We start from the raw sequence: 12,316 nt of genomic DNA, 5'->3' as shown, positions 1-12,316 counted from the left end.
TGGCCTTTGGTTGGTAACACCCTTGAGGTCCCTCTGTCGACAGAAGAGTACACTCAACTTTGACCCTGTGGCAAAGGACACCCTCCATGGATTTTAAAATTCTGTCAAAGATACTATAGGGCACCCTCTACCCGATGAGCCAAAACCTTATCCTAGTTTGAATGAGCTTACTATAGGTATATTTGATTGCCTCGGATCCAAGACATCTCTAATACGAAGATCTATAATATGGTCTAAACCAAAAGAAAAAAACTCAGGCCGAAGGTCAGTGCATTTTGAGGGTTTCGAGGATCTCAGATCCCCATACAAAATGTAGCATCAGCTGCCAGATTTAACCTAGCGCTCGGATCTCAAATCCAAGGCAATCACACGGGAACTATAAGACTTTCTTCTACATCGTCTTCACATAAACAAGGTGGGTCCAGGTGGTCACATGGAGCTGGTGAGAACAGAACCCCTACTTTTTGACAAAGCTGTAGCCTGTAGGTGATAAGCATTGAGAGATGATTTCTGGCACCAAAGTAACAGTGATTAGCCACCTTTGCCCTTGTGACAGCAAGTTGAGGTCCCAATATTTTTCATCCTTTATTGTCACTAATTCAGCATTTGCATCTATAAAAGGGTACTGACAGAGCAATGCTTGTCATTCATCAAGGTGCACTAAATCTCACTTGAAACACCCTCTTTTGCTTCCTCTCTATTGTTTGAAGTATGGATATGATTAAGCTAAGCATTCTAGTAGCTTTGCTCCTTGTAAACATAAGTGCAACCTTTGCCTGCCCGACATGTCCATACCCTCTGCCCAACCTGCCTCCTAAGGAACCTCCTAGGCTGAAAAATCCACCCCCACCATATGTGAAGCCACCACCAGTGTCATCACCACCACCACCACCACCACCACCACCACCACCACCACCACCACCGCCAGTGTCACCACCACCACCACCACCATATGTCAAACCACCCTCACCGCCATATATTGTGCCGAAGCCTCCTCCTAGTAGCATACCATGCCCACCGCCCCCACCACCACCATGCCCACCCCCACCACCAGTGTATGTGCCGAGCCCTCCAGCACATGAGACATGCCCTATTGATGCACTCAAGCTAAGTGCGTGTGTGGACCTGCTGGGTGGGTTAGTGCACATTGGGCTGGGAGGTGGGCTAAAGGAGAATTGTTGCCCTGTGCTTGAAGGGCTGGCAGACTTGGATGCAGCACTCTGCCTCTGTACCGCTATCAAGGTGAAGCTTCTCAACATCAGCCTATTCCTACCTGTGGCCATAGAAGCACTTGTGACTTGTGGGAAGAACCCACCTGCAGGATACCAGTGCCCCATCTAATTATAAGACACTAAACACTAGTAAGTTGCATACTTACATTCTTGCATTACTTTGAGTGTGAGTGTCTCTGTATTTTCTCTTATCTACTGCTATGTCAAAATATCAGGGATATTTTCAAAATATAGGGATTTTATCATAATTTTAGAAATTATTTGCGATTTTTATCATCATATTTTGAAAGCCCGATTCATTCTCCAACAAAATGCGACATTTCAAATTAAAATATCGCATCCCAAGAAATACATGTTTTTTGATCCTTTTATATTTAAGTTTTTCATTTACAAGTTCATGCAATAATTTTGTTATTTATATTTCTTATACACATTGATACCCATGATCTCTCCAAAGAAAGTAAATTTTCTTTTTATTTATCACAAGATTTTCCATACCGAGATTTTACCGAGAGCAAGATCTGTGACATCGATTTAGTTACTGATGCAGTAAATGGAAGTTGCCGGTTCAGGAAAAATGGGAACAGAACAAAATATGGAGTTCGAAGACAACACGGAACTTGGATTTCAGCTTGAGCGAAACTTTTGATGTACCTCTTTGTATGTTTGAGATATTTTATCCTTGAGATTTATATCAAATAAAGGGTATAATGAAGCTCCCCAGCTTTGTAATGACTGTATCCGCTTTTACGATTAATATATATAAGTTGGATTTTTGGCTTAAAGGCATAAATGAATGATGGAATTTACACTAGTGTTCACATTATATGCAGCAGCGCTGCACAGCATGATGCAGCGTCTTTGAACGTAATATCTAAAAAATTTTAATTTTGAAATAGAGGGCATTTTCATAAAATTTCATAAATTTGGATCTAGGAGAGATCCAAACCAGTCAGCATTGGATTAAATTCGTGTTGTAACGATTCAAACCTGAGAAGTATGGTCTGAATAGAATTCAGAGTGTTATATACTCTAGAAAGGATCCAAATGAAATTTTGGGACCGACCGGGTTGAAAATGCATTGAAGCGATTCAAACTCGCGATTTATGATTTTGAACAAGAGTGGGTACGATCCAGACCTGAGAAATCCGGTCTAAAGCGAAGGCGAAATAATTCTGAATCTAGAGAATCGATCCGAACTGAATTCAGATCTACCGGGACTCCAGAAGATATTTTTAAGGGAAAATGGATCGGGTGCATATGCGAGTTCAGACTTCGATCCGAACAACCCGAGCCCAAAAGGGCATTTACGAAAGAAATTTCAGAGGTAGGGTTATTTTTGTAGAAGTAATTAAAAATAAAGGAAAGGGGCAATAAGGTCATTTCTCCCAGATGAAACCTTTGCCCGTTAAGGAGGTGCGATGTGGCAACCTCCTCTCTCTCTTTTGGGTGGGTTGACACCTGACCCTCCCCTCTTAATTTGTCCTCTCTCGCAAGATGACACCACACCCTCCATCTTTTCCTTCTCTTCCCCCTTTTCACTCTCTCCCTCTTCACTCGGGTTCCACAACCCATCCTCCCTCTCTTGTCTTGCCAGCACCACCATCACCAAAGTTGCTCGACGTTGTCGGCCACCACACAGCCACCCTATCGTCGGATGACCGTCATGCCACCTCCTCCGGACCACCCACCCTACTCTTTCTCTCTCTTTCTCTCTTGCTAGATTGAACGAGGAGAAGATGATGATGATCGACCCTAGTTTTCTCACTAATGGCAGAGGAATCAGGTTTCCTCCATTGAAAAAGTTTCAAAATATAGTTCATTTTGTAAAGTTTTGGTGCTTTATTGTTTCCCACCAAAAGTGCATTGAAAATGTTTAGTCTCATGACTAAGAGGGAGAAATTGTCCTGATGGTTTAAATAGAGTGTTTGTTCTCTATTCTTTACTTTGGTAAACCTTGTATATTAGTGTGGCTTGCGGACGTTGTTTTGCCATTCACGCATGCTCACACACATGTGTGTGGAAGGGCGCTTGAGGTGCAATGTAGTATTTTAATGGCGTACTTTACACTTCGCATTCTCGCAGTGGCACAAGGCACGTGTGAGGTGTCGAGGTCTGCTTTGACCTTAACCTCTAACCAATCTGTCTTTGACTTTTTATTTTCTCGAATGGTTTGGCCATTTGAAAGACTTTAAAAATGCATTTATATAGCGTTTATGGGGCATTGCGATTATTGGATGGTTTTGAAGGTCCTTGATCGTTAGTCAAAAGTGAATAACCGTTCAGGGTCATTTTTATCTAATTTTCAAACCATTAGATTTATGGCCTTTAATTTTATTTATCACAAAAACATCTTGGCCTTACTAAAGTCTATAAATCTCTTCATTTTTGTCTTTTGGTTTATCAGATTATCTAATTCTTAAGCTTTCTCTCTTTCTATTCTTTTGTTCTCGATTTGGCTTGCCAAGTTCACGTGTGGGAAAGGTCACCTGATTGCCTAAGCCTAGTTGTATCCTGTGAACTCAGTCGTGAACAAACCCTTTTCGCATTTCAAAAATCCTAAAGTGGGGTGATTGAAGTTCTAAAGATAGTGATCTTAAGAATCTGCTTCTAAGCTTTGGGTATCAATTTTCTTAAATCGTATTTTTGGTCACCAATTATTCCAACAATTTTAGAACTTCAAAATGGCCTTTGGTTTGACATCCAACTCTATCAATCTGCTGAGTCATAACATTAAGAAGCTCAATCGATTTGATGGGTTGAACTTCAAGCGGTGGCAATCGAAGGTCTCCTTCCTGTCGTTCAAGCTGCACATCGACTATATACTCAAAAAGTCTTGTCTCACCATTGCTACTGGAGAAGTTGAGACAGAAAAATAAAGAAAGACTAGGAGAAGTGACACACAAACAACTACCAATGCAAAGAGCATATCCTGAATACTTTAATTGATTCTTTGTTTCACCTGTATTCTCATTTGGAGTCGGCTAGAGAATTATGGAATGCTCTTGAGATCAAGTGCAATGTATAAGACACCGAAAATAAAAGGTTCAACGTAGACCAGCATGTTAAATTTTTTATTGTTGATGATAAATCTATATTTGCTCAAATTCATGAGATGCAAATATTGACTCATAAGATCAAGGGAGAAGGTATGTATCTTGATGATGACTTTCAAGTTGCAATCATCATTGAAAAACTACATGATTTCTGAAAAGAATATAGGAATCACTTAAAACATAAAAATGAGAAAATCACTTTAAATGGTCTTCTTAAGGATATTCAAATTGAGGAGGAGACTCGTCTTTGTGACAAAAAAAATTTGAGTCCTAAAGAGGGTTATCCTAAAGTAAATATTATTAGTAACAGGAGTGAAAAAATCATGAAAACCTAGAAAAACAAAAAGAATTTCGTGAAAAAAAAAACAACTGATAAAAAGAAAATCAGTTGCTATATTTATAGCAAATTTGGTCACTTTACTAGAGAATGCAAAGAGCGGAAGAGGACTAGTCCCAAGTTAAATGATTCAGAGGAGAGGCTTGCTGTTATAATCTTTGAAACCTTCATAGTGGTTGTGAATAGTGAATGGTACCTAAATACTGGAAGCATTGTTCATGTGGCAAATGATAGAAACTTGTTCAAGTCGTATGAAGTAGTGGAGAAGGAATGTAATCTCTTTATGGGAAACTCTTTATCAACAAAAGTATTGGGAAAAGGGAGTGTGGAAATTAAATTCAACTCTAAAAAAGTCCTAACACTTGAGAATGTCCATTATGCTTTAGAAGTTTGTAAGAGTTTAAAATCTGCAAATCTACCATCACAAAATGATTTCAAAATTATTATTGAGTTTGGGATTATAACTGTGACCAAAGGAAAAAACTTTGTAGGCAAAGGATTTGCCACTGGTGGTATGTTCAAGATGAGCATAAATGAATTTGTAACTTCTGTTTATATGTTTGACTCTTATTTTCTTTGGCATTCACGATTTGACATTAATTCTTGTTGCATTTATAATATGAATAATTTTTGTTTGCTTCCTTGCCATGTCAAAATAAAACATAATCATATGTGTGATATATGAATTCAAAATAAGCTACCTAGACTATCATTTTCTAGTGTAGAAAAGAATTATAAATTACTTGAATTAGTACATTCAGATATATGTATGATGAATAATGTTCTAATTTATAGTGGCATTAAGTATTTCATTACCTTTATAGATGACTATTCTAAATTTTATTATGTTTATTTGGTGAAACATAAATCTAAAGCATTTTTCAAATTTCTTTTTTATCTTATTAAAATACAAAATAAGTTTAAAACCAAGATTGTACATTTAAGAATAGATAGAGGAGGTAAATACTTAGGTGAAGAATTTGATAAATTCTGTGCAGATAATGATATTATTCATCAAACCTTTACCCCTAAAACTCTTGAACAGAACAGTATAGCATAAAGGAAAAACAGAACACTTCTAGAAATGATGAATGCTATGCTTCTTAATATGGGTTTACATCCCAACTTCTAGGAAGAGGCTCTACTTACTACTTATAATTATAAATTGTGTTCCTTATTCTAAATCTGATAAATCACCTTACGAATTATATTTTGATAAGAAACCTAATCTTAGCTATTTTTGTGTTGGATTGTTTATCATATGTTAAAATTCTGAAAAATAAAAGAAAGAAGGTTGGATCTAAAGCATTCAAATGTGCATTTGTTGGATATACTAAACATAGTAAAACATATAGATTTATGGATATTGCTAATGATGTTATTATTAAATCTAGAAATGAATCTTTCATAAAATATAAAAATACATTTGATTCTCTTCTTAATATTAGTCATACTATAGTTGATGAACATCCAGTTAATGATATGATTGAATATTCTAATAATTATAATGTTGAACTTGAAATTGAAATTAGGCACAATAAATGCAATAGAAAACTAACTAATTTTGGTTTTGACTTTTATACGTTTCTAATTGAGAATTATCCTGTGTCTTTTTAAGAGGCTATGTCTTCTCAAGATAATGTTTTTTGGAAAAAAGCTATAAATGATAAAGTTGACTCAATTATGTCTAATAATGTTTGAAAATTAGTAGATTTACCTGTTGGTTGCAAAACTATTAACTATAAATAGATTTTTAAAAATAAGTTAGAAGTCAGTGGTACAATTAATAAATTTAAAGCTCATTAGGTTGCAAAAGGATTTAAACAAAAAGAAGGTGTTGATTATTTTGATACTTTTGCTCCTGTAACCAAAATAGCTACTATAAAATTTTTATTGTCATGACTGCCATATATAAGCTTAGAATTCATCAAATGGATGTGAAAACAACATTTTTGAATGGAAAATTAGATAAGATATATATGAAGAAACTTGAAGGCTTTGTAGTGCTAGGGTAAGAACGCAAAGTTTGCAGACTTGAGAAATCCTTATATGGATTAAAGCAAGCTCCTAACAAATGACATGAGAAATTTGATAGTTCACTTGTAAATAATGGTTTTAAAATACATGACATTGGTAAGTATGTCTATAATAAAGTAGATTATAATTATATTATTATTTGTTTATATGTTGATGACATGCTTATTTTGGATTCTAATAGTGAATGTGTAAACCAAACAAAAGGATTTTTATCTTTCATGTTTTGTATGAAAGATTTAGGTATTGCAGATATTATTTTATGAATCAAAATTGTGAGAAATATTAATGGCATTGCATTATGTCAATCATATTACATTGAGAAAATTCTTACAAAATATGGATATATTGATTATTCATCTATATCCTCTCTATATGATCCAAACGTCAAATTGGCTCCTAATGAATGTGTAAGTGTTTAACAATTAAAATATGTTAGTATTGTAGATAGTCTTATGTATGCAATTAATTGCACAAGGCCTGATATAGCCTATGCAATGAGCAAGGTGTATAGATATACCAATAATCCTGGACATCAACATTGAAATATTGTGAACAAGATTCTTATATATCTTAAGCATACTTTAGACTACATAATCCACTATATCGAGTTTCCTGCTATTATTGAAAGGTATAGTGATGCAAGTTGAAATACTGAATTTGAAGAATCCAAATCTACGAGTGGTTGTGTTTTTATCCTTGGTGGCGGAACAGTTGCATGAGGGTCTAAGAAACAAACTTGTATAACTCATTCTACAACAGAATCTGAGTTTATTGCTTTCGCATTTGCTTAAAGAGAGGCTAAGTAGCTTATGAATATGCGAGTAGATATTCCACTAGGTGTGACGCCCATACCTGTTATTTCAATATTTTGTAACAACCAATCAACTATATATAAAGTAGGTAATATAAAATACAATGAAAAGTCTAGACATATTAGTCTAAGACATAGTTTTATAAGATAAACGATCGATGTTAATATTATATCTTTGAAATATGTAAAGTCATGCCAAAACTTAACAGACTTATTTACGAAAGGCCTTTCAAGAGATGTCATCATTAAAACATCGAGGGAAATGAAAATTAAGCCAATTAAATCATTGTCTAAGGATACCAACCTAGAGCGTTGGAGATCTCATATGCCTAAGTTCAATAGAAAATAAATTAATGAATGACAGGTATTTAGCACATTTATGTGATCCTATTCTTGATCTGTGCTCATGAGTTGTAACTAATGTGAGGGTTGAGCTAATAGCTTTTAATGAGCTTGTAGGCCATAAGGCTAGGGTCTGTGAGTGTAGAAGTGTGAGCCACTTCTTATGAGAATTCACAATTCTCAACAGCACTTATGAATACAGACAAGCACAAGGCTCTAAATGTGCTAACTTGAAATCCACACAATTGAACTTTTAAAAACCTATATGTTATTGAAAATTTGATTAACAATATAAGGAGATAAGTTCAAGATAAGTCCACTTGGCTCCTTGGTTAATTTAGGTTTTCTTTCACTAAGTGGCGGTTCAAGTCCTTTGGAGACTGTAAAACCTGTAAATTTTTAAAAGAAAATAAATTAAAGAATTGACTCATTTAAGTTAAAATTTGTGTTTTTATATTTTCTTGTCAATTTTGTATGTTTATACGCTTAAATTTCATCTTTCTGACAAAGAAGGGTAAAATGGTCATTTTAATAATTTACATAAATAAAATATTATTAAAATATTCAATTTAATCATTTTAATGAATTATAAACTCATTTAAGCACTTTTAAGGTGTTTCAAACTTAATGGGAGATGTTTTAATGGTTCTCAAAATATTTTCGTAAAAAGAATATTTGGTTCATAAAATTGGCTCGAAAACATTTTAATTTAATAGAATATCAACTTTAAAATCAAGATTTTTTCTAAAATAGGATTATTAACCTTTAATTGAATTAAATTTATTATTATCATATTTATACTTGACCCAATTCATCATCAAAAATCCTGGTTTAAATTTTAAATGACTTTTGTTCGCATTTTCTAATATATATATATATATATATTCATTTTTTTGTGCTCTTCGGGTCAGGCCTGAATCGGACCAGATAAACCCCCGTAAAACCCTAATGCGAGCCCCTTTTTTTTCTTTCCCTTTAGGTTTCATCCCTCGCACACCGCCGCCCCCCGAGCCTTCTCTTCTTCGGCTTTTCTCTTCCTCGTCAGCAGACCGGCCGTAGCCACATCGCTGCCTACCCCCCGCTGGCCGACTCTTGTCTTCCCCTCCTTCCTCTCCCGTTTCCCTTCCCTTCTTCTTTTCCCCTCTTCCTTTCTTTCTCCTGTGTTTCCCTTTTCGTCCGAGCACCCACGAGTGCATAGTCGCCACACCATTCCGGCGACCCCCACTCTTTTGAAACCCTCCACTGCCGACGTCGGAAGCCAGGTGAGCCACCACCGTGAAGTGTTCGTTTGGGCGCCTGCTAGAGACCAGTGTGACTGTCACCGCCATGACCTCCTCCTCCTCTTCCTATTTCCCCTGCTCTTCCCTATTCAGGCACCGATCAGAGGCGAACCAACCCCTACTGTGACTCGATGTTGCTACCATGCCGCTGGGAGCCCCAACCATTATCGGATGCCCCCTTCTTCGCCACCCTTTGCACGATCCACCGTAGCAGTTTTCCTCTGCAGGCGCCGGTAACCACCAGACTGTCGTCAGTCACTCTCCTCCCTCCTTCATCGGAGTTCCACCGGATTCCGTCCAGTCGAGGTCGTCTCCTAGAAATCCGATAAAATCCTATCTACCTTCCCTGTTTGTTCTTTTCCTTATCCGATTGGGAGAGGGTTTTGATTGCGGGTTTGCGCATTGGGGAAACGAAGCCTCATATCCTTTTTGGTTTTGAAAAAACGGTTTCCCCTCTTTATTTTGAGAACTCGGTTCCTCTGTAATTTTGAAATCATGATTTGCTGAGTTTCATTTTTATGTGTAAGTTATTAGTAAAATGTGGATTATGTTTCGAAAATCTAGGATTTCTTGTGTATATCGATAGGGGTAATTCATCTTTTGTTTGGAGCGTATATCGGTTTCGATGTTTTATACCAACCGAGCGACCCTAATCTGGGTTCTGCAAATCACATATGCGTGTTTGCTTAGTACCACGAGCTCCAACCGATCGAGACCTTCTTCCTTTCATGCTGAAATACATATATGTGTTTGATTTGCTTCTTATTCACTGATTCTTTCTTTTTTTATGCCGGTCAATTCCTACTATTTTCATGACCATTTTTTTGCACTCAATTCTTGACATGGGGAATCGTGCAGGGCTGTTGTGCATAATAGCAGTGGTATCCCTTGTGTTGTTGGTTCCTATTTTGTTCTCTTGGTTTGGTTTTGATTCTAATGAGTGTATGTATATATACATTTTGTTGGAATCAGGTACCACGATGTGTGTGCCATCACGGGGTTGATGCGCAGGCAATGTGCGACCTTAGGGTGTTGTCCAACTTACTTTGGGACTTGTTAGGGTATCGCTTCGAGGTTTTTGCAAATCAGGTTACCGAAGTTTGTTTTTGTTTTATCGCTCATATGCGAGATCATATTTAGATAAGTTGGTCATTGTGTGTGTGCAACTGTAGCGTTCTCTCCTTGTGAGAGGGACGAGTAGATTGTGTCATGTAGCACTTGCATTGGACTTTCAGGATCCCGAGTTTCGTTTTACCTTTCGTCGCACAAAAAAGGTAGGATTCCTAAACTAAAGTTTTAGAATATTATTCATGTTGTATGATAGAAATTTAAATGTTAGAATTGTATTGTATTGCCTATATAAATGTGCATTGCAGGTGCATAGCAGAACAAAATACATGATGTTTAATGCTAAGCATCACATGCGGCTTAAAATGTCATGTGAAAAGAAATAAGAAAAAAATGCAAATGCAAAAGCTTGCAAATCGGGTAAATACCCGTGGTAAGTAAGTGGTGCAAGTGCATCACATGTTAATTACTTCTTGAATGCAACACTTTTCTTCTCACACACTCACTTAGTTGTGGATATCTAGGACTGTTTTGCTGGAGTTTGGAGATCATGCTGATCATGATTTGAATGTATGAGAATAGAAGTGCTCTTATTTTTGTAGTTCAGAGACCATGCTAGTCATGATTATAGTTAGCGGGATATTGGAGTGTATTTGTTGCAGGTACATGTTTGACATTATTGTGGTATAAATGATTGAATATATTGTCATGTTTGACATGACTGTATTCATGCTTGCATGAAGTTATGTTCAATTTGATTATGCCTTCCATGTAAAATTGTATCATGAAAACATGCTTAAAATGAATGTGTCGTGTTTATGAATGTGATTTCATCTTTTAAAATATCCTTGTAATGAGTGCAAATATATGTGATGGTTTTGCACATGAAAATATTGAGTTATCAATGCATGCATAATAGTTCATGTGATTGCATTTGATGTTAAGCCTGATTGAGATTAAACCATGCATGCAATCATGTTTAAAATTGAATCATGCATGTGAGCATGTATAGTAAATCATGACATTATATGGTCATGTATGAAAGTAAATACAAATTTGTTATGAACATTCATGAGAAAATATAAATTCGAATTATACAAGTGACATAGATTTTTGATATCATGCATGAGTATGTAAATTTGAATTATGCAAGTGGCATAGACTTTGATATCATGCATGAGAGCATGTAAGTTTAAGTTATGAAAGTGGCATAGACTTTTGAATTCATGCATGAGGGCATGAGAGAGTTATCTTGTGAGAATATAATGTTTGGCTCTGACCTATGACTTAATAATAAAAATAACCTCGGACCATGGGTCCATTTGAGGCGCTGGCAAGACTGAGCTCTTTAAGATGATTGAATCTGTTTCAATCTCATGTCCTCTCGGGAGAGGGAAGGGTGGTACAAGCCTCGTGGGACATGTGTTTTAAGGGCTGAAGGTGCCTCTTGTCCCTGTCCCACGGAGGTTAGGGGATAGGTCTACCAGTGAGTCCTACGTGGTAGTACCATAGCTCTGCAGAGTTAGGGATGCATGCCCAATTTTTTTGTTGGTGATTTTGGTTTGGCGTAGGCCAAGACCTGGGACCATGAGTTTGTTCTCCCAAATGTACTGCAGGGTTGAATCGCTTGGGAAAGACCTAGTTAAGTCATAGGAGGGCAATAAAAAATACATAGAATAATAAATACTCCTATGGTTGTTTCTGGATGTCTATACCCTCTTTTATACCAGATGAGTTTGAATAACAAGAGAAACAATTAATTAGATTTTTAGGATAATTGCTTCCATATGCATACTCATATATTATGAATATGTAAAGATTTTTAAGTTTGCATGATTATTGCATATGAATTTTGTCACATGTGAATGAAAAAGACATGTTTATACTTGGTCATATGGTTTGACCTGTTGTTACAAGCCAAGGGCTTGGTTGATGCACGTGAGGTGCTTGTGTGTGCGAGGTACACGGGAAGGGTCAAGATAGGACTTATTTCATTTTGATATTTGAATTACAAAGTTCATAAATATTTTGATAAATGACATGTGAATACGTATTTGAAATAATGTATGTCTTAGTCATAAGTTGAACCTGAGCATATTTTCTTTTGAGCATAAAGAAAGTGAAAAATGGTATTGCATGATATATTGCACTTT

The 12,316-nt window shown here is 36.3% G+C and overlaps 1 protein-coding gene across 3 annotated transcripts; it reads left to right on the top strand.

Moving 5' to 3' along the window:
- Positions 1 to 355: 355 nt before the first annotated feature.
- LOC149839672 (uncharacterized) lies at positions 356 to 2,017 on the top strand. Of its 3 annotated transcripts, none has more exons than XM_090002730.1 (2): positions 356 to 1,361; positions 1,720 to 2,017. In XM_090002730.1, the coding sequence occupies exon 1, from the start codon at positions 712 to 714 to the stop codon at positions 1,339 to 1,341; it is 630 nt and encodes a 209-aa protein (XP_089858856.1). In that variant the 5' UTR covers positions 356 to 711; the 3' UTR covers positions 1,342 to 1,361; positions 1,720 to 2,017. The 3 variants fall into 3 exon arrangements, with proteins under 3 accessions (XP_089858856.1, XP_089858855.1, XP_089858854.1); XM_090002729.1 differs by having other exon boundaries at positions 361 to 1,361; positions 1,771 to 2,017; XM_090002728.1 differs by having other exon boundaries at positions 369 to 1,361; positions 1,783 to 2,017.
- Positions 2,018 to 12,316: the final 10,299 nt, after the last annotated feature.

Source organism: Nuphar pumila, chromosome 4 (assembly GCF_984573655.1).
Source record: "Nuphar pumila chromosome 4, dmNupPumi1.hap1.1, whole genome shotgun sequence".
In the NCBI taxonomy this organism is placed as follows: Eukaryota; Viridiplantae; Streptophyta; class Magnoliopsida; order Nymphaeales; family Nymphaeaceae; genus Nuphar; species Nuphar pumila.
Note: the sequence above shows the minus strand (reverse complement) of the source record. Positions and strands in the feature narration are given on the sequence as shown.

Coding starts and splice junctions, on each gene's coding strand:
- LOC149839672 (XM_090002730.1), top strand. CDS start 712: ATGGATATGATTAAGCTAAGCATTCTAGTAGCTTTGCTCCTTGTAAAC.